This window comes from Leiobunum rupestre, chromosome 4, assembly GCF_980474605.1.
Source record: "Leiobunum rupestre chromosome 4, qqLeiRupe1.1.hap1, whole genome shotgun sequence".
Classification (NCBI taxonomy): domain Eukaryota; kingdom Metazoa; phylum Arthropoda; class Arachnida; order Opiliones; family Sclerosomatidae; genus Leiobunum; species Leiobunum rupestre.
The window spans coordinates 49,899,727-49,926,183 of NC_143387.1; the positions used below are offsets into that span (position 1 = coordinate 49,899,727).

General features: G+C 38.3%; 4 protein-coding genes and 1 long non-coding RNA gene across 6 annotated transcripts in view; 4 read left to right on the top strand and 1 right to left on the bottom strand.

Moving 5' to 3' along the window:
• Window positions 1-825: 825 nt before the first annotated feature.
• Window positions 826-2,366, top strand: LOC149948112 (leucine repeat adapter protein 25-like). Its single transcript, XM_090171651.1, has 3 exons — window positions 826-951; window positions 1,022-1,316; window positions 1,408-2,366. Exons 2-3 carry the CDS (start codon window positions 1,029-1,031, stop codon window positions 1,696-1,698), a joined length of 579 nt encoding a protein of 192 aa, XP_090027777.1. The 5' UTR covers window positions 826-951; window positions 1,022-1,028; the 3' UTR covers window positions 1,699-2,366.
• Window positions 2,367-5,804: 3,438 nt separating this feature from the next.
• On the bottom strand, window positions 5,805-7,409 carry LOC149948113 (uncharacterized). The gene is made up of 6 exons (XR_016480408.1): window positions 7,197-7,409; window positions 7,106-7,130; window positions 6,974-7,027; window positions 6,287-6,364; window positions 6,118-6,226; window positions 5,805-6,058 (listed from the first exon to the last, which is right to left on the bottom strand). It is a non-coding gene; the product is annotated as an uncharacterized LOC149948113 (long non-coding RNA).
• An 861-nt stretch (window positions 7,410-8,270) lies between these two features.
• The window catches only part of LOC149948114 (leukotriene A-4 hydrolase-like), a 28,297-nt gene continuing 10,110 nt past the window's right edge, over window positions 8,271-26,457 (top strand). For both annotated transcript variants that reach the window (XM_090172972.1, XM_090172973.1), the window contains exons 1-2: window positions 8,271-8,341; window positions 8,497-8,837. The gene's annotated coding sequence lies outside the window, so the exon portion shown is untranslated. The remainder of the gene's footprint in view (window positions 8,342-8,496; window positions 8,838-26,457) is intronic.
• Window positions 8,861-11,905, top strand: LOC149948115 (leukotriene A-4 hydrolase-like). The gene is made up of 14 exons (XM_090172971.1): window positions 8,861-9,123; window positions 9,189-9,328; window positions 9,398-9,509; window positions 9,573-9,796; window positions 10,002-10,074; window positions 10,138-10,278; window positions 10,340-10,546; window positions 10,604-10,748; window positions 10,808-10,911; window positions 10,973-11,043; window positions 11,117-11,264; window positions 11,325-11,410; window positions 11,496-11,600; window positions 11,668-11,905. Exons 1-14 carry the CDS (start codon window positions 8,887-8,889, stop codon window positions 11,783-11,785), a joined length of 1,911 nt encoding a protein of 636 aa, XP_090029097.1. The 5' UTR covers window positions 8,861-8,886; the 3' UTR covers window positions 11,786-11,905.
• Window positions 24,806-25,794, top strand: LOC149948116 (uncharacterized). The gene is made up of 2 exons (XM_090171019.1): window positions 24,806-25,306; window positions 25,369-25,794. Exons 1-2 carry the CDS (start codon window positions 24,806-24,808, stop codon window positions 25,792-25,794), a joined length of 927 nt encoding a protein of 308 aa, XP_090027145.1.

Here is a 26,457-nt window from a genome sequence, read left to right on the forward strand (position 1 = left end):
ACTCCTCGGGATAGGAGGAGTAAAGATAATAAATCGGATTTTCTTGTCTGCTAGGCAGAATTTTGAAGATTTCTTAAATTTCCCGTAGAAATTTTCAAATCACTGGCGTGTACGAAATTTGAAAGAGTGTCGGACCCCTCGGGATAGGAGGAGTAAAGATAATAAATCGGATTTTCTCGTCTGCTAGGCAGAATTTATCTGCTAAAAAGGCAACAGGCAACCATTTTAGTAGAACGTTTTTACTCCAAGCCACCACAGAATCGGAGTAAAAAGACGTCATAGCCTTACTCTTCTTACCCTACTCCGAAATCCCGGAACAAGCGAAAGAACGCACGTTAGCGGACTCTATCTGAATTAACTGGGATGACCCATATTTACCTAAGTTACTAATATATTTAAAAAAAGGTGTAAGTTTATTTGTTCAGTCAAGAACCGCGTTATTTAAAACATATGCTTCAATATTCTATACATTTTTTTATTTATCTTTAATGCCAAAATTCCTAAATACAAATTTACTTACTTCATAATTTAATTCTACATGATAATTAAAATTGATTCTGTAAGGGTGGACTAACTCTTAGTTTTGATGTCAACATTGGTAAATTTGTTAGCTTTTGAATCTTTTTTTCTTTTTAATTTCCGGCTTAAGAAACCTATTTAAAACGAGATAGCCACTTAAGTCGCCTATAAAAATTTAAAAATTGTTCATTGCCTTAAATATGTCGTTTGAGTTTCCCGACAAGTGTAGATTCGGACGCTGTTTCGGATGAGCACCTTTATTATCAAGCGGTGGTGCCACCTATGTATCGTAAATAATATTTTCTTTAAGTATCGTCTGCTTACACTACGACAACAGCCTGTTGACAAAATGTTAGCCTTCGAAGTTCCTGTGCATACGATTCATTGACTTATTTAACTAATAAGTTCTTTTTTCCGAAAATTATATGAGATGTGCGTGTAGCTAACTCACTGATTAAGGATCTTATATGGTTTTTCACATTATTATCTTTTGGATTTTTAGTGCAAAAATGGCATCTCTTCATGGTTTGCCACCTCTCCCAAAAAGTCTGAGTGCATTATTGAATTTTAGTAGCAGTCAATGGAAAGAGATGGAAAGAATGCATTCAATGAGAACCATGATTCAACAAGATCTTAGTAGAGGCACCATGGAAAGGCCGTCTGTGTTCAGAACTAAAATTGAAGAGATCAACGTAGACACTCCAAGGCTTGAGGCCCCTGCTGGAGAATCAAGTGATAGTCAGGGATCATCTAGATCCCGTCTTGATTTGCAGCTTGCATTGTTGAGAAAAGAAATGGTGAGAGTAGTTTCTCGTAACTTATATTTTGGGTATAATTTCCAGGCAAAAATAATTATCACTAGGTCTAATTTTGGTTTAATAATATTAGGTGGGATTAAGGCAGCTGGATATGTCACTGTTGTGTCAACTTTGGTCTCTCAATGAATCCATTCAAGAGTACAAACGCATAATTCAGGATCGAGTTAACGTATCACACGCTTCTTCCCCTGGTTGGGATAACAGCGATGACTCTGTTTTAGCTTCCCCTCGTACCCGCATGAAATTAGAGTTACCACCGTCTGCCAGGCAACGTAGACAGAGAGATCTAACTTCAGTACCTGAAGGCTTATCCTCGGACAGCTCATCATCTCATTCCAGTTTTGAATATGGGGATATTTAACATATTAAATAGTTAACTGTAAAAAAATGGTTTGCTATACATAGGCAAGGAAAAATGTCCTTAATTGGTGCTAAATTGATTCCTTTGTTAAAATTGTGTACAATTTATCTAACCTGGTGTTTAAATTATCATAAAGATGTTGTACAGGTATGGTATAGTGAAACTGAACCCATGAAGGTCACCTGTTCAAAAATCCTTGTAGTCAATTTTACAATTACTTATTTACACCAAACATCTTTACCTATTAATTACTGACTAGGATTATTTAATTGTGAACCTTCATTGGGGCAGCTTCACCTAAAATTCTGACCAGTGGTACAGTTATTATGATCATAGAAATAGTACAGTATATTTTTTATTAACTTATTTTAAATTATCAGTTACATTCCAATTTTATCATTTTGCTCTTTGCAATGTTCCTTGATCCTATTAAATACGATTATAGAAAAACCTATTTTATCAATCGCCTGTTTTTATATAGAAATGAAATACCAGTTTTAACGCTTTTAAGGTTTTAGATTGGGTATAACTCTGGTAAGGCCAGGCCACTAAATAATCCCTACAAACGTTTTGTAAGCCAATGTTTTTTTTATTGTCACCTGGTTCTTACCTAAGTGACATCATTCCGCAGATTGTATTGAAATAAAGTGGAAAAATTCTTATATCCATTTGAAGTAATTTTTTTATTATACTATAAAATTTTCGAATAAAATACTAATGCAAAATTTTCATGATCATCAGCCAATAGTGTAGCCAGAAGTTCGTCAAGGGGGGTCGAAGTATGTGACTGTTAAGAGGGGGTGGAAATTTAGTACAGTCAAAGGGAAAGTCTGACCTGGAAACCCCCTCCCCCCTTGTCTACGCCACTGTCATCAGCTAGGCTAATACCCAAAGCACCATGAAGGGAGAAAGATAGAGAGCCAACTAATAATTGGTTTTTGCAGATGTGATGTTATCGCCTTCTAGTCGTCTTGCTGATGAGAGCTATCGGCATTCTGTAAAACCTTTCTAATTTGCGAAAACCGATGTAAAATACATCTTGATAACTTAACTTGAAATACACTAGTCAGAGAGTTATACAATTTCAATATTGTTAGTTAGTCTAGATATCTTGTGCATAAAATATTTTTAGCAATACTACAGACGGTTTCAAGAAATGGGCAGTTTCATTATCTATCCCCAATGGCATGCCTACGCCACACTCAGGGGGCGTAGGGATAGTTTTCGGTCTTGAATAAAATTTAAAAAAAAGGAAAAAAATACAAAAAAAAACATTAAACACTAGGTAAATATTAACTATGCCCCGATTGCCCACTCTCTCTGGAGCCGCGCCTGCCCTTGGGATAAATGAGGCACCCTTTTTCATTTAGCCGGGTCTTTATAGAGTAATATCGGCGTGACGTATGTCGACGTCACCCATGCTTTTTCCTATAGATAAAAAACTGCCTTCAAAATGGCGGTCATAGTCCAAAGCTACAGGGCGATACTACTCTATTGAATACTTTACAATTAAATTAAAGAATATATATAAAGGGCCAGACATGCAGCGTCCCTCCAGAGCGCGGCGCCCAATAGCTTAGCCCAATGGTAAAGATGGGCCTGGCCACACTGGATAGTACTACATGTAACACTATTAATAAATAAACTGAAGGCACTGGTAGAGTTGTCTGTAATCCATTTTATTAAATTTAACCCCCTCGCAACGACAAACTAATATCGTGGCTTTGGCCCCATCATTACCACTCCCTGCTCTTTCTCCCTTTCTTGTATTAGTTGTAATGTAATGCAATGGGGTATGGTATGAGTTTGTAAAGGTATGGTATTGGGATTAGAAAAACTTAGTAAATTGAAAAACTTCGCCCATCAGTGGTGTAGTCTGAAATTCGTCATGGGGGGGGGGATTATTTTACATATAGTCATAAGTAACATAATGAAAATTAGCAAAATTTTACACCAAACTGATTTTAACCACAGGCCCCCCGCTAATCTCTAAATGCCACAGGCGAAATATTCTACTACCAAAGACTATAATATACCTTCCGTTAGGTTGCTGGTCCAAGTCAGAGCTGGTGAAAATGTCAAGGTCGAGGAAAGGTTCCATAAGGAAGTTATAGTAGAGACGAGTCGGGCAGAAATAAATTTTAATTTCTACGGGTCAGGTCGGGTCGGGTCGGGTCGGGTCGGGCAAATTTAACTTTTGAATATTTCGGGTCGGGACTGGTCGGGCTAACTTTCCATCGGGTCCGGGTCGGGCCGGGTTTTTTATTTTGAAATTAAATGGACCGGGTCGGGCCGGGCCAATTTTCACAAGGGCCGGGCTTTTAAAAACAGGCTCGGCCCGACCCTTACCCGCGACTGCGTAGGGCGTATGAAATGTTTCGGCCCTTCGTAGTGACGTAATGAGTACTGCGAGCAGCGCGACTAGAGTCTATTGACTACCAAGTATCAATTCAAGGTTGTCTCAGTCGTCCGATTCGCCTAACCTTCTCTTACGTTTAGTTTTGGTTTTACTTTCAATTTCCCGGCGTTTAATTGCAAATTTGCAAGTCGAGTCGCGTGTCTCGGCGTACTTTGAAAAAATATAGCTAGAAGAAGTACGTTTGTACTTATAGGAACCTTAGAAGAATTCTAGGTATTCCCCGCGTCACAAACGAGTAACGGACGTGTATTTTACAGCACGGGACTGACACTTGGTCCTCGAAGAAAAAATTTAAAAGGTTCAACTTTTTCGCAACTAACTTTTGTTCTTTAAATAAATAAATGCCTCTTGTTATATTTCATCAAAGAAATCTCATAGGTAACTAGAATGCTGCCGCCTACGGCCGAGCTTGACAAAGTCATTGGGAGTTCATACTTATGTATTCCCTATTTTGGAGTATTGCTCAGCAGTCTGGTCTCCGTCAACAGTGAGTGGCGCCCACGCGGTTGACACTATACAGCGCCGTGCCCTTCGCTTCGCGGCCAGTGTTGGTTTCGCGTGGAGTACATCTATGACAAACGTACTCAAGAACAAAAAATGGGACACTCTTTCTTTGCGACGTCGGTTAAAGCGTCTCGACATCGTAAACAGTGTGGTTCACCGCTCCTGTGGTGCGCTTGCTCCCCTCTCGGCGGCCCTGTCCGACTGGCGTCGCCCTCCCAGAGGAAATCGTGTCGCCTCCATGATTCTTCCGGGCTTCCGACTCTCCGTGCGCAAGCATTCATTTCTTCCCTCCTCCGTTCAGGAGTGGAATTCCCTCAACGATATCCCCAACAGGGCCCAATTCCGAAAGGCCCTTGCTGCGTACCTGAACCTGTACGACTAGCTCCTCCTTGTCTCGACGTGATGGGTTTATAACCCTTTGTCGGGCGTAAACTGAACTAAAGAACTAAAGAACTTGACGCCAGTTCGCCTTGAACCTTCAGCCAATGAGAGGCCGTAAAGTGGTTCCGCCAAGGAGGATAATAATCCTCCTTGGATCCGCTACTATAGCATGAGATAGGTGACGTCATTCTCTCTGGTGACATTAAATTCTTGGCAGAACCACTCTTTGAGCTCTGATTGGCTGAGATCTGGCTATCGTCTGCCACGGCGTTTGGCCCATTTGCCAGTTACACGGCAGCATTCTAGTTACCTATGAGATTTCTATGTATTTCATATTGCATATCTACATCTACACCATATTATAAAATTAAAAAAAAAAGCTTCATGCTATGGATTGCGGCGGTGCTTCGGGTCTTGTCGAGTTTCCGGGCCGGGCCGGGCAAAATCGATTTTTTAATTTATCGGGTCGGGCAAAATTTTTTTTCATTTCTTACGAGTCGGGCAAAATTTAATTTTAAATAATTCGGGTCGGGTTGGGCAAAATTTTATTTCGATTATTTCGGGTCGGATCGGGCAAAATTTATTTTTATGTTTTTCCGGTTGGGTCGGGCCGAAAAAAAAATGGCCCCGACTCGTCTTTAGAAATTGGGCTTAAAAAGAATAGACATTCATACTTAAACTTATTGTACTTATGGTAAAACTTTGGATATACCAGATATGAAGAATAAAATATAATTTTCTTTGGATTGAACCCCATGTTATAACCCAAACAAAACCAGTGTTCAATATATTTTTAATAGCGTAACGTGAAAATACAGATGCCTTTCAAATTCTTGAATGAATTTTAATAAGAAATTTTTAACTGAAAATTTCATTACTTTTTATGATACAATAACAATTTGGAAAATATAATCTGGAATATTAGATTTTCAAAAGATAACCAGACTACATTGGCTTGTTAACTTCAAGTGCAAAATATTTTTTTTCATTCTGTACTATCATACAAAGCCCAATAAGAAAGTTATTTTCTGAAACATCTGCAGCATTCAGATTACACTGTAATTAAAATCTGTTAAGTCACCTGCTTCAATGGCCCTACTTTGCTCACACGTTACTTTTCTATAGCCAAAATTAAGCTATTGTTAATCACTCATTTAACGCTTCACGGATTCCATTGATGATCTTCTCCATTTTTTTCTTGGTGTCAATATAGCCATCTCCATTCTAGTTTGATATTTGATCAGAGTTTTTAATTTTAATTTCATTATACAATGGCAGATATACCTTTTTGGAATGAACTATGGTGCCATCTTCAAGTTCAACCTCAAGCCATCCGGTTGTAGTTTTGGTTGGGATACCCGTCTAAATTTGCAAATTAATTTATTCGCTAAGATAAACATTTCCTTAAGTGTAATGCTACTGGTAACATTTTGCAGTCTAGCTATATTTTACGAAGGGCCGCAATTATAAAGGACTTGCAGCTGCTGGTATTGGTTTACTTGTTTTAGGTTTAAAGCATTATCAACGTGGTATTTGCCCATTTAATTGAATGGAGTGCAACTCTTATCTCGCAAAATGATTCGCTTACAATTATAAGGACCAGATTTCAAGTGTATGTAAAGTATAGATAGCAAATCATTTCCTCTTTCATTGCAGAAAAATGGAATAGCTACCCAATACAATTATAGCTATGTAAATTTTGGCAAAATACATAGTCACCTATTCTATTTTATACATTTATTAAAGGGCCACATTAGTGACTAGTATTTGAATTTCACTGTATATACCCATATGGATAGAGCACACTAAATTAGGATAGACTATGTACAATGTACCAAAACTTTAGTTTTGACATTTGCCACTAAAATGGCAATAGCAAGTTTCTCCAAGTCGGCAATGATTGACCTAGATATTGGTTTTTCAAGAATACCGCCTATTTAAGTTTTTCACATTCACATGAATGAAACTTACAAAGTCGAGCTTCCCAGGAAATATAGCGTCTAGTTCCTTCTTTAATTTGAGGAACTAAATAATTATAAATCATAATAATTTAAGTCTTATTGCTGTACAATGACTCTATGAGATATTTAATAAATGTAGTACCTTTGGCTCGTAGCCTCATGCTCCGCTATAAATATAACATTAAATTGCTTTTATAAGTACTACGATTAATATTGTGTCATAAATTACTTACCAATACGTAACCATTATTCTCAACGGCATCTTCCACAACTTCAGAGGAAAATAAATTCTATAAATTACCCGTAATTCCTTTTTTTTTTGAGAGGCACACGGTATGGTGTCGGTACCCGTAATGACTTAGTTAAGAGTTAGTTTTGGGATACACAGAATGATGACAGCGTCAGCGCGGACTAGGGCAGTAACGCCGTTTGCCACCGCCGTCCACCAGTTGGTGTTGAGGGAGGACTTTAAGTACTTGCCATAGATATAGGAAACGTATATAAAGGTCTAGATAAAATATTTCAAAGGGAGTGAATACGGAGGTGACAGCTAGCAGAAACGCGTAATTTCTGCCGACTATCCTTATAAGGCGCTATCTATCGGTAAGAAAGCTAGTGCTATCGTCGCGAGAGCCATTGTATCCTGCTTAAAAATGATACTAAAAGCCACCAACAGATGGTGTCTAAAGACTACGGCCTGCGGAAAGGTCAAGCACTTAGTACTAAAATGCTAAGAGACTTAAAGAGAGCTCGCGCTCTTGGTCACGTGCCTTCCTCGGTGTCTGCTAGGTGTCAATTCCGTATTTTATGTTAAGCTTAGACGGCCCGAAATTTATCTAGACCTATACATTTCTTTTATCTATGCAAAGATAATACTCTTACCCTAGATTCGAAATCAATCTGTCGCGCCTTGCCTATAGCGTTTACCCACTTCCCTCTGGAACTCAGAAAAAATTCGCTCCTTGGTTTGCACCTTACCGCAACCGATGGAGCCCAATTTTTCTGAGGTCACGTGCCGGAAAAGGGTAAACGCTTCGTAACAAAACTGTCAATAGGAAAGGCGGAAAGCTCTCAGTATTCGAATCTATGGTACGAGTTTAAATTATCTTTGATCTATGGTACTTGCCAAAATGTAGGGTGTCTGCTAAAAAATTCTGATTGGATGTGACCCGCCGCCCGACGCTAGCACCAGGGTCGGACATAAGGATATTTTTTAAGTAGTCAGCCTGACTAGTGAGCCTCCTATCTTAATTTATTTTTTAGTAGTCACTGACCGAACCTTGGGGTACGTTCAGCAGCAATCAACGGAAAAAATCTCGATGGATTTGATATTTTTCACCGATAACCTTTTTCTATGCGAACGATTCTTTACCTTCCTGTAAGTGCCAGCGCAAAAGCCGGACTCGGCTTGGTAGGCCAAGTTCCTATTAGTTAAATAAATAAATAAATAAACCATATCAAGATTATTTAATAATCGTGCTAATATAAGCGCCACTGAATAATTTCGCAAAATTTCCAAAATTTGATTGATAGACACTGCAATCACAAGGTACGGAAGTGGAGGAGCTAGCGGAAATTCGAGTCGACTTTTTCAAAAGATCCTGTGGCCCTTTAACCAAACAGAAACTCACGTTACCAGAGTTTAAACTAAGGGCCGATGGAACCTCGGGGCGTTGAAACGTTTGACAACTTGGTCAGTTGCAAGAGGCATTGAGGAAGATGCAAGGCGATACCGGAAAAGAAACCCGATGACGTAATCCGCAACCAATATAATTGGGAGTCGCTGTTACGTTTAGTCCCTTGTATTACAGCATCTTCGGGTACAAACTTTGAAAAGTTTTGTAGGTAGTCTTTTAGATACTAATTTACTAAAGGTAATGTTTGTATAAATAAATATAAATTTGTTTGTAGCCGCTGTTTACCATGTCGCTTCCTTTTGCTTTGATTACCATTCTAGTGTCAATTATTATTGGCTTATTTTTAAGAATGTCTCATAAGCGGCCTGAAGGTTTAAGTCCTGGAGATCCAAATTCATTTTCAAGACCTGACATATGTTCTGTCAAATCCATTCATTTAAATTTAGATGTTGACTTTGAAACGTCAAAATTAAAAGGATATGTGGATTTGGAATTGGAACAGTTTGACGGAGCAGAAAGTTTGGTATGAATATATATATTACATGTTCAAATATAAAGTCATTGCCCAATTTTCCATTTTGATCTTAGATTCTTGATACTCGCGACCTCAGTATCTTAAATGTTGAAATCCTTGAAGGCAACAAAACTGGAGGATCTTTAGAATTTGAACTTGGGGAACCTGTTCAGGCATTTGGCTCAAAATTAGAGATTAAATTGACCAAATCCATGTGAGATTTTGTTAGTTTACCTATTTTTTCAAAAAACTCATGTCAATTTTTAAACTTGTTTAAATACAGAAAAAGTGTGAGGGTGCATTATAAAACGTCCCCTAACTCCAGCGCTTTACAATGGATGAAACCAGAACAAACGGCTGGCAAAAAGCACCCTTATCTTTACAGCCAATGCCAAGTATATATGAAATTATAACTTAGTTGCACACTTTTAATTAACGGCGTTTAATATTGACAATAGGCGATACACGCAAGATCTATGCTGCCTTGTCAAGACACTCCCTCAGTTAAGGCACCATACACGGCTAAAATAAGCGCTCCAAATGAACTCGTTGTCCTCATGTCTGCGGAACGTGAGGGACAAGATGCTTCAGCACTTCCTAATAGGAAATCTTTTAGTTTTACTCAAAAAATTCCAATTCCAAGTTATTTAATCGCTATTGCGGTGGGAGCATTAGAATCAAGGTATTACATTCACACTATGACTTTTGTGTCTTAAGCATTTTTGTTCTGTTTAATTATTGTGACAACATAAATTGCCCAAAGTCTGGTTACAATGCAAAAGTGGTCAAATATTTGTGACTGACAAAAGTTGCATTAGTGGTACATATAGCTTTATTTTATTACAGTTCAAAAAAGTTATAATTCATTGCATTTATATTTTTTATAGGAAAATTGGACCAAGAAGCCATGTATGGGCTGAAAAAGAATACGTGGATAAGTCGGCGTATGAATTTTCCGAAGTAACTCATTCATATTGAATTAAAGGGAAATGCAACACACTTCTGAAAATGATAATATTCTAGACAGAAGTAATGCTTCAAGCAGCTGAAAGCTTCCTAGGTCCTTATATTTGGGGAATTTACGACTTACTAGTTCTGCCTCCATCTTTTCCATATGGTGGAATGGAAAATCCATGCTTAACTTTCTTAACTCCCACACTTTTGGTAAAAATTTCCATATTTCATCTGTATAATTGTAATGAACTTAATCTTATTCAAAATTTAGGCTGGTGATCGATCCTTGGCAAATGTAGTCGCTCATGAAATTTCCCACAGCTGGACAGGCAATTTAGTTACAAACCGAAACTTTGAGCATTTTTGGCTTAATGAAGGTTTTACTGTGTTTGTGGAACGCAAAATCATTAGCAAATTAAATGACGAGAGATATCGGCATTTTGCCGCTTTAGGTGGCTGGAAAGAACTCCAATACACAGTTGAGTTTCATTTTTATTTAGTTTTTTATTGTCTTACTAATTTGTTTCGCATTAAGGTTGATACTTTTGGAGTAAATAACCCATTGACTAATTTGATTCCCAACCTAATTAACATTGACCCGGACGAAGCTTTTTCGAGAGTTCCTTATGAAAAAGGACATTCACTGCTGTTTTTCTTGGAACAGCTTTTGGGTGGAAAAGGTTCGTTATCCAACAAATGCTTGAATTCAGTGTCTAGAAAATAAACCGTTGAAATTTAGAGGTTTTTGAGGGTTTTCTACGGGCTTATATCGAGGAGTTTAAATTCAAGTCCATTGACAGTTTAATATTTAAGGAATTTCTGTTTAAATACTTTCATGATAAGGTAAATTACAATTTATCACAAATATTTCTAATTGTACTAATTAAATAAAAATGATCTCTAGGTGGACATATTAAACACTGTTGACTTTGACAGCTGGTTTTATAAGCCTGGAATGCCACCAATTAAACCAAAGTATTTTTTGTCACGGAGTTTTTATAGTTACATATTTTAAACTCCATCTTTAAATGTAATTTTCGTTTTGCAGGTTTGATGCTTCTCTAGGAAATCAGTGTACCACATTAAGTCAAAAATGGATAAGCTCGAATGTAGATGATTTAAAATCAACCAATGATGAATTTAAACAACTTAGCTCTATTCAAGTTCTGGAATTTCTGAATTTACTTTTAGCTGAGGTATGATTTTGTTAATTTGGGTTGAAATTATAAATAGTTTTTGTTTTTAATCCATTTTAGAAAGATCCTTTATCTGTGGAAAAAATTGGCATAATGACCGACTTGTTTGGTTTTGTAAACAACCATAACTCGGAAATAAGATTTTGGTAATTGAAAACATTCATTTTAATTAAAGATCAACTTAAATTTAGGATAAAAAGTTAAGGAAACCATGAATTTGTATTTTTACAGTTGGATTAGGCTGGGTTTGCTTAGTCGATGGAAAGAAATTGTGCCTTACGCTTTGTCTTTCGTAACGGAGATTGGGAGAATGAAGTTTCTGGGTCCAATTTATCGGTATACATAAAATTAATTTTTTTTTAATTTTGTAGAACATATTTTATAAATATATTTCTCTTTTTAGAGATTTATATGCATGGGAGGAAGTTCGAAGCTTAGCCATCGACACTTTTGAAAAAAATCGGCCAGAGATGATGTATATGAGTGTTAATTTGGTCTCCAAAGTTCTTCAATTAAATTAATTATTTTTACTACAAATTGCAATTTCATTTGGTTAATTTATTGATATGTAGGTAAATGTGTTTATGAAATGTTTATTTTCACAACCATTTTATATCAAATAAATTTTATGTAAAGGTTAAGAGTTACTCAATTTTCTACAATTCAAATGGATATGAAATTTTCCATTTTATTTCAAAATGAAGTCACCTCTGTAAGTACCAGGTGACAATAAAAAAATTGACTTACAAAAAGTTTAATGGGTTAATTTATAGTAAGCATGTGCGAGTACCCGATTTTAATCGAGTACTCGATCGAGTATCGAGTCGGGTACTCGACTCGATACCCGAAAATTGTTATTAAAAAAACCCGAAAAAGTTTCGGGTCTAAACTCAAAGCATAGGCTTAGATTTTCGGGTACCCGATAGGCCAATTTTGCAAAGGCCCTACCCGCGAGGTTTCGGCGTGATATTCGAAAAAAAAACCCGTTACGTTTTATGGATTTTTTCCCAAAAAAAAACATCTTTTTTGCTTGGCCTTAAACCCTCTAATTGGTCGAAGAGTCAGAATAAATTCTTAGGTTCTTCCTAATTGGATATTGTTTTAAAAGCAAGTAAAGGTACAAAATGAAACTGAAATTAAAAGCCTAACCATAACTTAAAGTTCCCTCACCTCCCATTACTTTTTGGTAGCTTGTTAATCACTAGTCACGAACCTTTTGTAGGTGGTTTAATTTTAGTTTGGAAAGTTAGGCTCAGTAGCGTAGTATATTTAAAAGCTTTAAATATGACTCGGTGTTAATTCACCAGTTTTGAAAGTTAACTTTGTTTTTTCCTAATAAAATTTAGAACTGAATACTCGAACCATAATTTTTAGCTAAGCATAATTATTCGAGTACTCTAAGTTACTCAAGTACCCGAGGTTACTCGAGTACTCGAAACCCCTTTTTTAATCTAAGCCTAAATACTCGAAAACCCGATAAAATTTAGATACTCGACTCGATACTCGAAAAGCAAAATTTTGAATACCCGATACTCGACCCGAAAACCCAAAATAAATATTCGCACATGCTTAATTTATAGGCGTGGTCTCAGTGGCGGATACATATGGGGGCACCACCCTTTGACGCGTAAAGGGAATATGCTGCCGTGCAAAGCACAAAAGCATTAACGACCAAATTTTCGATTTACAGATTTTGGTTTTATTTCTTATTTTATACGTTAAATTCAATTTTGAACAAATTTTCAAATTTAAAATTTTTGTTCTTAGAGAAATGACTTGTTGCAAAACACATTATTTTAGGTTTTTGCATTATTTTCAAACCAGAAACGCATTAATGTGTTTATTTCATTAAAAGTCAAATCAAAACGCATTTTTTTCACGTTTTAAGACATGGTTTTAATGATATTTCTGAAATATCGTTTGGCCTGTAAATTGTTTAGTACCAGAATATAATTTGAGTTGAAAAATCCAAGTCTACTATATAAACTTGAAAGAAGTAAGTTGGGGTATCTTAAGGCAAAGAAAGTTTGAATTTCGCGGGTTTTCTCCATATTTTGGTTTCAAGGGGTCGTTAATGCTTTTGTGCTTTGCACGGCAGTATAACCTCTGGTATTTTTGTCGCCCTCGGAGGGTTCCAATGTTGTCTGTTGCCGCCCATGGCTTTTCACACCTGCGGCGCTGATAATCGCTGATTGTGAAGATAATAAAGGCAATAGTTGATTTTATAAAATAAAAAGTGGTCTTGCCCAACTTGTTAAAATGTTGCTCTTACGTCACAAGACCCAGCTTTATTAGAATATGCTTCGCACGAGCTATTTGCACGCGCTCTAGAAAAAGCTATATTCCTCGCGACTATAGCGAGCGCTCGTAGGCTTGTCAAAGTAAGAGACTATGACGTAAGAGCAACATTTCAACAAGAAGGCCACGTTAGTTTATAAAAAGAACTATTGATGGGGTCCTTCATAAAGAACACGTTGGAGGTTCGGGTCGACCTCACAACGCCGAATTCTCCTTTCTCCGAATTCCCATATCACCGAATTCTCTTTTCTCCGAATTGATATAATTCCGAATTGCTTTTACTCCGAAAGTTCATATCTCCGAAGTCCCATTTCTCCGAAATGTATTTAGTGACCTCACATCTCCGAATTCTCGTTTCTCAGAATTCCCATTTCTCCGAATTCCCATATCACCGAATTCCCATATCACCGAATTCCCTTTTCACCGAATTGACATATTCTTGCTTTTACTTCGAAAGCTCATATCACCGAAGTCCCATTTCTCCGAAATGTATTTAGTTACACTATGCAGAGTTAAACCTCCTACGTGTCACGCCCGCTTGTGGCTAAAGCAAGATTATTGAAATTAAATAATCTTGACTAAAGTTTTCCCTTTATTTTAATTTTTGGTCGTAATTAAATATGATGTTTTATTACAGTATAAGAGAATTGTTTGGTAGCATATTTTATTGTTACAATACAAATTCTATAATGTAGATGGCATTGTGTTTTCCGTCCTCTGTCAGAAGGGGACAGAAGAATGAATTTTTAATATAAAAACACATATTAAGCTTTCAATATCCATGTCAGCTACAGTACACAATTAAATAAAAGCAGGAGCCGCGGAATTGGGGGGCAGGTAGGGCCAAATGCACCCCCATTTTGCATGGTAATGTAGGGTTATTTATGCTTTAGTCGTAGGAGCCTAGGAGGAGCTAGTCATGGAGTACTTCCGCGGTTACTGAATAAAACAGCTTTCAAAAAAAAAATTCTTACAAAAAATGTCAACGTTTTGTAAGTAGAATATGTTACTTAAGACAATATAAATTGCGGTAGATAAATAATTTTAAATAAAAAACACCAATATCAAGACCCTAAAAACTACGACTTTTTAAAATCGCGCGGGCAGACTGCCGTGGCTCCTGACAATCGTACCTTTATAGTACAGGCAAACCGGAAGGTGGGAAACATGCATTGAAACAGGGCCAATAGATAAATTTCTTGAAATCCAAAATTCCACATACTATAATTAAATAATTTGTTAAAATTTCACTGTTTAAATAGTATGAAGTGCTCTTCTACGAATTATTGTCTATCACACGTTTAAAGAAAAGAAAAAAATCGCCATTTTGGTAAATGGCGACCTAAATTATGAAAAAGTCGAGCGAAAAAAGCTACATTTTAACATAACGAGTAATACTTTAGAACGTATAGTATAGTTATCTACCATATTATTATTGAGAATTATATTAGCCTTAAAAAAACGTAACCTAATTTTAGTTTATAATTATAATTGCAATTTTATATTAATACATAATAACTATAAGTATGACACGTCCTATTCTCCCAATGCTACGTTAGTTATAGTCTGTCTCGGCAATTACCATTCATCCTATGGACGAACAGATTTTTGCAAATTAAATCGGGACAAATTTTAAACATTACCCTGGTGTTTGAAGGAAGTGCTTTGGCTGGTACATAATACGTAGGTGTCATCTTTTCGACGAATTTGCAGTTTCTAATCCACCGATTACGCAACCACCCCGCGACAGATCATCATTAATATCATTAACCGACGTCGTTCAGTGATACTTATGATTATTATGTTAATTATGATATTATATTAAATCATATATTTTTTCAGTTGAGTGGTAATCAGCTTATTTTAATAACAAGTTTTTAACAATAAAAATATTTTGGTACAAGCTAGAGCAGTACAATTAGAATAATTACGTGGCGAATTGAACTAGCGACGAAATAGAACTTAATCGGCGATGATTAGGTTCCATGTCGCCACTAGTTCATTCCCCACCTAAGTAATTATCCCAATATAAGAGTCTCTAATAAGGGTACAAACTGCGCACTTACAAGGAGAATCCCCGATGTGTTAATTGCCGATTTTGTTCAAAGTCGGGCGTATATAATCAAAGATAATTTAAACTCGTACCCTAGGCTGCGTTCAACAACTATCAACGGAGAAAAACCGCTGAGTTATCGTTGAGTTCTTTTAATCAACGCTACGTCACAAAAATCTAAAACTTGTTGTACGATTTCTGGTTCGCTGACTTAACGAACAAAATATCGTCTGCTACCCCTCCTTTAACTTTGTCGAATGACGTCACGACACCGATGAGCAACGGAAAAACCTGCTTCTCCGACTGCTGACTTCGTTGAGCAACATGACGTAGAAACCGGAAGTTAAAAAAAGCGTACAGTAAGCTCAACGCTCAGCGCTGAGGTCAGCGCTGAGTCCCGCTGAACGTAGCCCTAGATTCGAAATCACTCTCTCGCGCGTGTACGATAGCGTTTACCCACTTCCCGCTGGAATTGCACTAGGGAATTGTGGGTATCCACATTCGATTTACCCGTCATCACCTTCTAGTCGATAGATGGCGATATGAAGGCGCGATATTTGAAAACGTGGATTAAAGGGAGATCTCATATGGAAAATGCACTTAGTATGAGAGATATAGCGGTCTGATAACTTTGGTTCATTTACTTCTGATGTGACTTGATGATTTTTTCTGCCTGGCCTTACCTTAATAGCATTAAAACACGGTCATTTAATTTCTACAACGCCTTCTGGTCATCTTGCGGAAAGATTACCATCAGTTATTCATTTTAATATAATTAAGCCATCACGGTTCAGTGACATTCTACAAATTCAACGTTGCACGATTTGAAAACCGTTTTATTTCTCATTAATTTCTTATATTTCCGGTACAACGTTGAGTTGCTTAACCAATTGAAAACCAATCACAACGCATGTTTATTTGATTAAAGATATGACAGTGAACCCAGGTAACGGCCAGGTTTTAAAATCCATCTTGCAAACGGACCTGGTGGTGTATTAAATAATGCAAGAGCAGTTACACCTGTTAAATAATTATTGTAATCAATTGTAAGCTCAAGTAAATTTAGAAATCGCATTATTATCGGTATAGATTAAAGTTCACTTCACTTGAAATAAAACCAAAATTGTAGGCGCGTATAAAATTAGATAAAATAAATCAGTTAAAAGTGTTTAAAAATTGTAATCATTAACGAGAATATTGTGTGTGAATATATATGAAAGCTGAATATTTTTCACGACGTCCCCAATGTAAACAATAATTTGCCTATTGATAAAAAACGGTAACTGTCATGGCGGCCACTATTAGCACTACAGCTGTGACGTTACAAGTTTTCAAAATCGTATCAGACGAAAACTCACTATTGTAAAATTTGTGTTTCATTGGGGTCCGTTTCGACACGGCCAACTTTGATCTCTCGCGCTACAGCGGTCTTCTCATTCGTTGACGTTTCTGTGTTAACCTATGAGCAAAAGATGTGTATGACGTGAGAGCCCCTAGCGGATTATTATTTTTAGAATAGTTTTTACATTGAAGACAATATAACCACCGAGCGTGGCGCTGTACTCCTACACGTTATAGTACAGTTTATAGGGGGAAAATCCTTGCTCGCGGAATTTCGACGAATGTGTTGGCCGCTGTAGCGCGAACAGCGCGGGAAAGGCTCATTTCCCCAACTTGTCATTACCTTAACCACAAATGCTCCATTTCACCAACTGCTCATTTCCCCAACTGTTCATATCTCCAACCGTTCATTTCACCAACTACTCATTTCGCCAACTAGGTTTTTTACGGAGTTGGTAAAATGAAGTGTTGGGGAAATGAATAGGTCATTTCCCCAACTGTTCATTTCACCAACCGTTCGTTTCTCCAAATACTAGATAGGGTTGGCGAAATGAACAGTTGGGGAAATGAGCTATTCATTTCCCCAACTGTTCATTTCACCAACCGTTCGTTTCTCCAAATACTAGATAGGGTTGGCAAAATGAACAGTTGGGGAAATGAGCTTTCATTTCCCCAACTGTTCATTTCACCAACCGTTCGTTTCTCCAAATACTAGATAGGGTTGGCGAAATGAACAGTTGGGGAAATGAGCTATTCATTTCCCCAACTGTTCATTTCACCAACCGTTCGTTTCTCCAAATACTAGATAGGGTTGGCGAAATGAACAGTTGGGGAAATGAGCTATTCATTTCCCCAACTGTTCATTTCACCAACCGTTCGTTTCTCCAAATACTAGATAGGGTTGGCAAAATGAACAGTTGGGGAAATGAGCTATTCATTTCCCCAACTGTTCATTTCACCAACCGTTCGTTTCTCCAAATACTAGATAGGGTTGGCGAAATGAACAGTTGGGGAAATGAGCTATTCATTTCCCCAACTGTTCATTTCACCAACCGTTCGTTTCTCCAAATACTAGATAGGGTTGGCGAAATGAACAGTTGGGGAAATGAGCTATTCATTTCCCCAACTGTTCATTTCACCAACCGTTCGTTTCTCCAAATACTAGATAGGGTTGGCGAAATGAACAGTTGGGGAAATGAGCTATTCATTTCCCCAACTGTTCATTTCACCAACCGTTCGTTTCTCCAAATACTAGATAGGGTTGGCAAAATGAACAGTTGGGGAAATGAGCTATTCATTTCCCCAACTGTTCATTTCACCAACCGTTCGTTTCTCCAAATACTAGATAGGGTTGGCAAAATGAACAGTTGGGGAAATGAGCTATTCATTTCCCCAACTGTTCATTTCACCAACCGTTCGTTTCTCCAAATACTAGATAGGGTTGGCGAAATGAACAGTTGGGGAAATGAGCTATTCATTTCCCCAACTGTTCATTTCACCAACCGTTCGTTTCTCCAAATACTAGATAGGGTTGGCAAAATGAACAGTTGGGGAAATGAGCTATTCATTTCCCCAACTGTTCATTTCACCAACCGTTCGTTTCTCCAAATACTAGATAGGGTTGGCAAAATGAACAGTTGGGGAAATGAGCTATTCATTTCCCCAACTGTTCATTTCACCAACCGTTCGTTTCTCCAAATACTAGATAGGGTTGGCGAAATGAACAGTTGGGGAAATGAGCTATTCATTTCCCCAACTGTTCATTTCACCAACCGTTCGTTTCTCCAAATACTAGATAGGGTTGGCGAAATGAACAGTTGGGGAAATGAGCTATTCATTTCCCCAACTGTTCATTTCACCAACCGTTCGTTTCTCCAAATACTAGATAGGGTTGGCAAAATGAACAGTTGGGGAAATGAGCTATTCATTTCCCCAACTGTTCATTTCACCAACCGTTCGTTTCTCCAAATACTAGATAGGGTTGGCGAAATGAACAGTTGGGGAAATGAGCTATTCATTTCCCCAACTGTTCATTTCACCAACCGTTCGTTTCTCCAAATACTAGATAGGGTTGGCGAAATGAACAGTTGGGGAAATGAGCTATTCATTTCCCCAACTGTTCATTTCACCAACCGTTCGTTTCTCCAAATACTAGATAGGGTTGGCAAAATGAACAGTTGGGGAAATGAGCTATTCATTTCCCCAACTGTTCATTTCACCAACCGTTCGTTTCTCCAAATACTAGATAGGGTTGGCGAAATGAACAGTTGGGGAAATGAGCTATTCATTTCCCCAACTGTTCATTTCACCAACCGTTCGTTTCTCCAAATACTAGATAGGGTTGGCGAAATGAACAGTTGGGGAAATGAGCTATTCATTTCCCCAACTGTTCATTTCACCAACCGTTCGTTTCTCCAAATACTAGATAGGGTTGGCAAAATGAACAGTTGGGGAAATGAGCTATTCATTTCCCCAACTGTTCATTTCACCAACCGTTCGTTTCTCCAAATACTAGATAGGGTTGGCGAAATGAACAGTTGGGGAAATGAGCTATTCATTTCCCCAACTGTTCATTTCACCAACCGTTCGTTTCTCCAAATACTAGATAGGGTTGGCGAAATGAACAGTTGGGGAAATGAGCTATTCATTTCCCCAACTGTTCATTTCACCAACCGTTCGTTTCTCCAAATACTAGATAGGGTTGGCGAAATGAACAGTTGGGGAAATGAGCTATTCATTTCCCCAACTGTTCATTTCACCAACCGTTCGTTTCTCCAAATACTAGATAGGGTTGGCAAAATGAACAGTTGGGGAAATGAGCTATTCATTTCCCCAACTGTTCATTTCACCAACCGTTCGTTTCTCCAAATACTAGATAGGGTTGGCGAAATGAACAGTTGGGGAAATGAGCTATTCATTTCCCCAACTGTTCATTTCACCAACCGTTCGTTTCTCCAAATACTAGATAGGGTTGGCGAAATGAACAGTTGGGGAAATGAGCTATTCATTTCCCCAACTGTTCATTTCACCAACCGTTCGTTTCTCCAAATACTAGATAGGGTTGGCAAAATGAACAGTTGGGGAAATGAGCTATTCATTTCCCCAACTGTTCATTTCACCAACCGTTCGTTTCTCCAAATACTAGATAGGGTTGGCGAAATGAACAGTTGGGGAAATGAGCTATTCATTTCCCCAACTGTTCATTTCACCAACCGTTCGTTTCTCCAAATACTAGATAGGGTTGGCGAAATGAACAGTTGGGGAAATGAGCTATTCATTTCCCCAACTGTTCATTTCACCAACCGTTCGTTTCTCCAAATACTAGATAGGGTTGGCGAAATGAACAGTTGGGGAAATGAGCTATTCATTTCCCCAACTGTTCATTTCACCAACCGTTCGTTTCTCCAAATACTAGATAGGGTTGGCAAAATGAACAGTTGGGGAAATGAGCTATTCATTTCCCCAACTGTTCATTTCACCAACCGTTCGTTTCTCCAAATACTAGATAGGGTTGGCGAAATGAACAGTTGGGGAAATGAGCTATTCATTTCCCCAACTGTTCATTTCACCAACCGTTCGTTTCTCCAAATACTAGATAGGGTTGGCGAAATGAACAGTTGGGGAAATGAGCTATTCATTTCCCCAACTGTTCATTTCACCAACCGTTCGTTTCTCCAAATACTAGATAGGGTTGGCGAAATGAACAGTTGGGGAAATGAGCTATTCATTTCCCCAACTGTTCATTTCACCAACCGTTCGTTTCTCCAAATACTAGATAGGGTTGGCGAAATGAACAGTTGGGGAAATGAGCTATTCATTTCCCCAACTGTTCATTTCACCAACCGTTCGTTTCTCCAAATACTAGATAGGGTTGGCAAAATGAACAGTTGGGGAAATGAGCTATTCATTTCCCCAACTGTTCATTTCACCAACCGTTCGTTTCTCCAAATACTAGATAGGGTTGGCGAAATGAACAGTTGGGGAAATGAGCTATTCATTTCCCCAACTGTTCATTTCACCAACCGTTCGTTTCTCCAAATACTAGATAGGGTTGGCGAAATGAACAGTTGGGGAAATGAGCTATTCATTTCCCCAACTGTTCATTTCACCAACCGTTCGTTTCTCCAAATACTAGATAGGGTTGGCGAAATGAACAGTTGGGGAAATGAGCTATTCATTTCCCCAACTGTTCATTTCACCAACCGTTCGTTTCTCCAAATACTAGATAGGGTTGGCAAAATGAACAGTTGGGGAAATGAGCTATTCATTTCCCCAACTGTTCATTTCACCAACCGTTCGTTTCTCCAAATACTAGATAGGGTTGGCAAAATGAACAGTTGGGGAAATGAGCTATTCATTTCCCCAACTGTTCATTTCACCAACCGTTCGTTTCTCCAAATACTAGATAGGGTTGGCAAAATGAACAGTTGGGGAAATGAGCTGCTCATTTCCCCAACTGTTCATTTCGCCAATTCCCAAAAAGTAGCTCGGCAATTCCTACTTCTAGTAGAAAATTACAGAGGTAAAACGACTGCAGAGGAAATATTTAAAGTATTACCTTTTCGAGCGGTAGATTTGAAAAAAACTTCACCCGGAAATTATAAATGTATACACTGGGAATGTCTAAAGGGGTGTTCAGACTATACAATTTTATTGGGCCATTTAGTTTGGCCAATGAACTTAGGCCAACTAATTGGAAAATGTGAATAGAAAAATTTTAAAGTTGCTACAATTTTTTCTTTTTGCACTTTCTAATTAGTTAGCCAAAGTCCGTCTGCTTTAACAACTATTCCAGCCTTTCAGACTTAGAGACTCTTACGTATATAGGAAAGTGACCACGAACGCGTGAAAATATTTTTATCCCGTCCGAATAGCTGTGAAAGCAGACGATATTTTGTTCGATGTTTTTTAATGATTTTTGACGTCGTACATGTAGGCCACGTTACGCGTTCCCGTTCCCGTATACGTTAGGTCTTTCTATTGACATTAAACCTAATGACGTTCGAACGGTGAGAAAAATATTTTTACGCGTTCGTTTCCAGTTTGCCGTTCAGTTACACATTGGGTAGGTCTTCTTAACCTCTATATTAATTCAGTTTACGGACAACACAATCATTTTAATTTCCGGAAACGTGGCTGGAAAAATGTCAAAATATAAAATTACTAAATATATACAAGAATGTATTTATTTATACCTAGGGAGAATGTCTATGGCGAGACGGTTTTTAGCCTTTCTCTCAATCCACCCGTTGGTCCCCCCAGTACGCTCCTCCGTTTAAAATAAAACGAATAGTCCCGGTATTTCATTGGCTGCTTAAAATTTACGTCACCTAACGCGATGGTAATCAAACGCCGGTGACGTTTCGTCTTTCCCCCTGCGCGAGACGGGGGAAAGGCGTTCAACGTGCCCGGCGATTGTCGCAACATAATCATTCTTACGAAATATAAATAAATACCTTCTTGATATATACAAGAGCTCTATTTATATCAAAACAATGAGTGCGTGTGAGAAAAATGGTATGGGGTAGTCATTCGTAAAATAATCGGCGATTACCAGTGATTGCTCAGTATTTTTCGGTTATTTCCAGTGATTGCTCAGTATTTGTCGGTTATTTCCAGTGATTGCTCAGTATTCTTCGGTTATTTCCAGTGATTGCTCAGTATTTTTCGGTTATTTCCAGTGATTGCTCAGTATTTTTCGGTTATTTCCTGTGATTGCTCAGTATTTTTCGGTTATTTCCAGTGATTGCTCAGTATTTTTCGGTTATTTCCAGTGATTGCTCAGTATTTTTCGGTTATTTCCAGTGATTGCTCAGTATTTTTCGGTTATTTCCAGTGATTGCTCAGTATTTTTCGGTTATTTCCAGTGATTGCTCAGTATTTTTCGGTTATTTCCAGTGATTGCTCAGTATTTTTCGGTTATTTCCAGTGATTGCTCAGTATTTTTCGGTTATTTCCAGTGATTACTCACAATTTTTCGGTGATTTCTGGTGATTATTATAAGTTAATTCCCGTGATTACCTATGATTTGTACGCCTGATTACTTAAGTGACTACTCCCTTGTAAAAATGTGACTATCTCGTACCAGCCATGACTTTTAAAATAAAAAATAATAGGACACTGGTTCACATCAGACCATTATCAGACGCTCAGTTATCTTTTCGCGATAAACATTGCGCGTGAAAATCCTTTATTTACATATGATTCGCGTTGCTTTAAAAGAAAAACGATGAAGTGTTAAAAACTTAAAAGTGTAAGAAAGTCACCCTGAGAATGGAGGTAATTTTTCATTATCACATATACCAGTATTTCGCTTATGTCTTAATTTATAATTTCATCACGCGTTAAAGTTATTTGTCGAGAGCACCTGCACAAAACACATGGCGATGTTTTGACGTTTGGCACTCACCTAAGCCCGGGCCCAACGAGCCTACCTTTTGTTTTGGCAAGCTGTGTCGTATCTTCTCAACAATCGGATTTTTAGAAAAAGATCTTTTTAAGGAAAATCTTACAACAAGACAAAATAAAGTCAAATTGGAAAGCGAGGGGGTAACTTTCGTGTAGTAGGTGTCCGGAGAAAATGAAAATGACTTTGATACTTATCGGATGACTAGAGTCCCTTTCGGGGCTAATTGTTCCCCATTCTTGCTGAACGCGACAGTGGATTATCATTTAAAGCTAAATGAGAATGAATACCCAAATGCTTGCAATATGATTAGGAACCGGAAATACGTAGACGACCTTCTTGGAGGTGGAAACACTGTAGAAGAAGCGAGAAAACTGTCCCTACAGTCACGAGATATATTTAAAAGGGCGAAGATGAATCTTCGAAAGTTTCAAACCAATTCATGAGAATTAAGAATAGCCTGGGTGGATGACGGCGTTCATCAAGGGAAAAACAAACCGGAAGTCAAGGTTTTAGGAATACTTTGGGAGACAGAGCCAGACACGCTGTGTATTAACACTTCGTCATTAACGGAAAATCAGGTGTTAAGATCGAATACTAAAAGAGGAATATTACAAACCGTAGCAAAAATCTACGGCCCATTGGGCCTCATAGCGCCCTTTACAATCCGAGGTAAATTACTTTTTCAAGAACTCTGGAAGGAGAAGAAGCTCTCATGGGATGACGTCTTACCGGAAAACACGATTTAAAAATTCACGCAATGGTGCAGGGAGCTTCCAGAGTTGAAAAATATCAAGGTACCTCGCTGCTATTTAGACGAAACCACAGGGAAAATAATTAAACGGGAATTAGTGTGCCTCTGTGACGCGAGTGAAAAGAGTTTCGTGGCGGTCGTATACCTTCGCTACACGAGTGAATTTGAAACCATCGGAACGGCGATCGTGGCGTTGAAAACGCGTGTCGCGCCAATACAAGAAAAAGAAGTCACCGAGGTCAGTCTACCACGACTGGAATTAATGGGGGCGCTTCTAGGCGCCAGATTAACGAGTGATCTATATCGGAACAATTTCGCCGAAAAAAATATGACATACTTATGTTCACGGATTCCACTATTGTTTTAGGGTGGATAAATTCATCGGAAAAAGACTTTAAACCTTTTGTGAGTAATCGGGTCCGAGACATACAAGCTTTAACAAAACCCCAACAATGGAATCACGTGAATGGAAAGGAAAACCCAGCCGACTACCCAACAAGAAGGTTGGATGTTAATAAACTTAAAGCGCAAAAGCTTGGTGGCATGGTCCAATATGGCTTCGGTTACCAAAAGAGGAATGGCCGAAACAAAAGGTAGATTACCGGATATCACGTCCGAATGACCTAGAACGTTGCGAGACATCAAAGGTGGAACATTTTCAAGGTAGCTGCGCAACAGAGCCAGTTATAATGAAAGCCGTTTTGGATTGGCAAAGATATGGAAACTTACGGAAGTTACTCAGAATAATCGTAAGAATTAGACGATTAGCCAAGTACATCCAGAAGAACGGGAATCAATTAATTATGGCCCCAATTACGGGGGAAGAAATAATAGAATCAGAAATTGTTTTAGTACGAGTCGTACAATCAGAATCGTTCCGGGAGGAATTTGCAAAATTACGAAAGGGAGAAAAGTTACCGGCAGGCTTAAAAATAAGTTATCTGGATCCTTTCATAGAAAAAGACGGTTTGATGAGAGTAGGCGGACGACTACAATACTTAACTTTCTCCTACGAAGAAAAACATCCGCGAATTTTACCGGACAAACATAAATTCACCAACTTGTTAATTGACCACCATCATGCTAGAGTCAAGCAAAAGGTGAAATCGCGATTGAAGATGCGCGTAATTTGCAAGAAATTCGGAGGTAAATCGGGTAGCGCGAAAACCGCTCCTTTACCGGCTGATAGGGTGACGGAAGCACCTACCTTCAACGTAACCGGAATAGACTTTGTGATCCACTTTTCGTAAAGGATGACAATGATGTCAGAAAAACATACATCGCCATTTTTACCTGCGCGATCACAAGAGCTGTTCATTTAGAGATAGTTTCAAATTTAACTGCTGAACACTTTCTCAACGCTTTTCGAAGATTCGCGGCACGCAGAGCAATTCCGCGTATCATCTATAGTGACAACGCTCTGACTTCCAAGAAAGCCGACAGCGACCTAAAGGAAATATTTGAGACAATACGGAGTACGCGAGTCAGGGATTACGTGGCTAATCTGAAAATCAGATGGAAATATATAGCGGAAAGGGCGGCTTGGTGGGGCGGATTTTGGGAAAGAATGGTCCGTTCCATCAAGGCCGCTTTGAAGAAAGGCTTCCCTAAAGGAGGAAGAAATTTCCACCATAGTGGCGGAAGTAGAAGCGACGATAAATTCAAGGCCGCTGACTGATATTTACTCTGAAAAAAGAGAACCCGCGCCACTTACCACTGAGCATTTTCTGACCCAAGGTCGACTCACCACTCTACCATCCAGAACCTTTGCAGAACCAGCCAATTACAGAAGCTCCAGAGAAGAGATTACACGAAGATATAAATACCATCAAACCGTGCTTGATCGGTTTTGGGTGAGGTGGCATAAAGACTACATTTTAGAATTGCGCTCGGCGCGGGAAAGAAGCCAAGCCAAAAATGGACCAACGATTGAAGTTGGAGATGTAGCCCTCAAGCCCCTCATAGAGGATAAGGTACCTCGCTTGATGTGGAAAACGGGAAAGATTGTGGAACTATTTAAAGGACGTGATGAAATTGTGCGATCTTGCAACCTTCAGTTACCTAACAAAAATATTATCAAAAGACCAATAAAATTAGTTTACCCTCTTGAAGTAAATATAGTAAAGGAATTAACTCCAAGTTCATTGGGGGGAGTGTGTTGGAAATTAAAAAAAAACAAAATAAACATTTAAGCTATATTTTTCTTTTAAACTTGTATTTTGTTTTGCGGACCTCCTAACGGAATCGCTTCGCCGACGTCGGACCTTTGATTTTTTTTAAAGATATCCCCCTGTTTTGGAAATTTGAACTTTAACCCCCCAACTCTAGGCGTGAGAACCTT

Excerpts from the sequence above, each read along its gene's own strand:
- LOC149948112 (XM_090171651.1), top strand. The coding sequence starts at position 1,029 with ATGGCATCTCTTCATGGTTTGCCACCTCTCCCAAAAAGTCTGAGTGCA. Across the intron at positions 1,317-1,407 it reads CATTGTTGAGAAAAGAAATG|GTGGGATTAAGGCAGCTGGA; the intron begins GTGAGAGTAGTT and ends TAATAATATTAG.
- LOC149948115 (XM_090172971.1), top strand. The coding sequence starts at position 8,887 with ATGTCGCTTCCTTTTGCTTTGATTACCATTCTAGTGTCAATTATTATT. Across the intron at positions 9,510-9,572 it reads ATCTTTACAGCCAATGCCAA|GCGATACACGCAAGATCTAT; the intron begins GTATATATGAAA and ends TATTGACAATAG. Across the intron at positions 11,265-11,324 it reads TGAATTTACTTTTAGCTGAG|AAAGATCCTTTATCTGTGGA; the intron begins GTATGATTTTGT and ends AATCCATTTTAG.
- LOC149948116 (XM_090171019.1), top strand. The coding sequence starts at position 24,806 with ATGAAAGCCGTTTTGGATTGGCAAAGATATGGAAACTTACGGAAGTTA. Across the intron at positions 25,307-25,368 it reads CTCCTTTACCGGCTGATAGG|GATGACAATGATGTCAGAAA; the intron begins GTGACGGAAGCA and ends CTTTTCGTAAAG.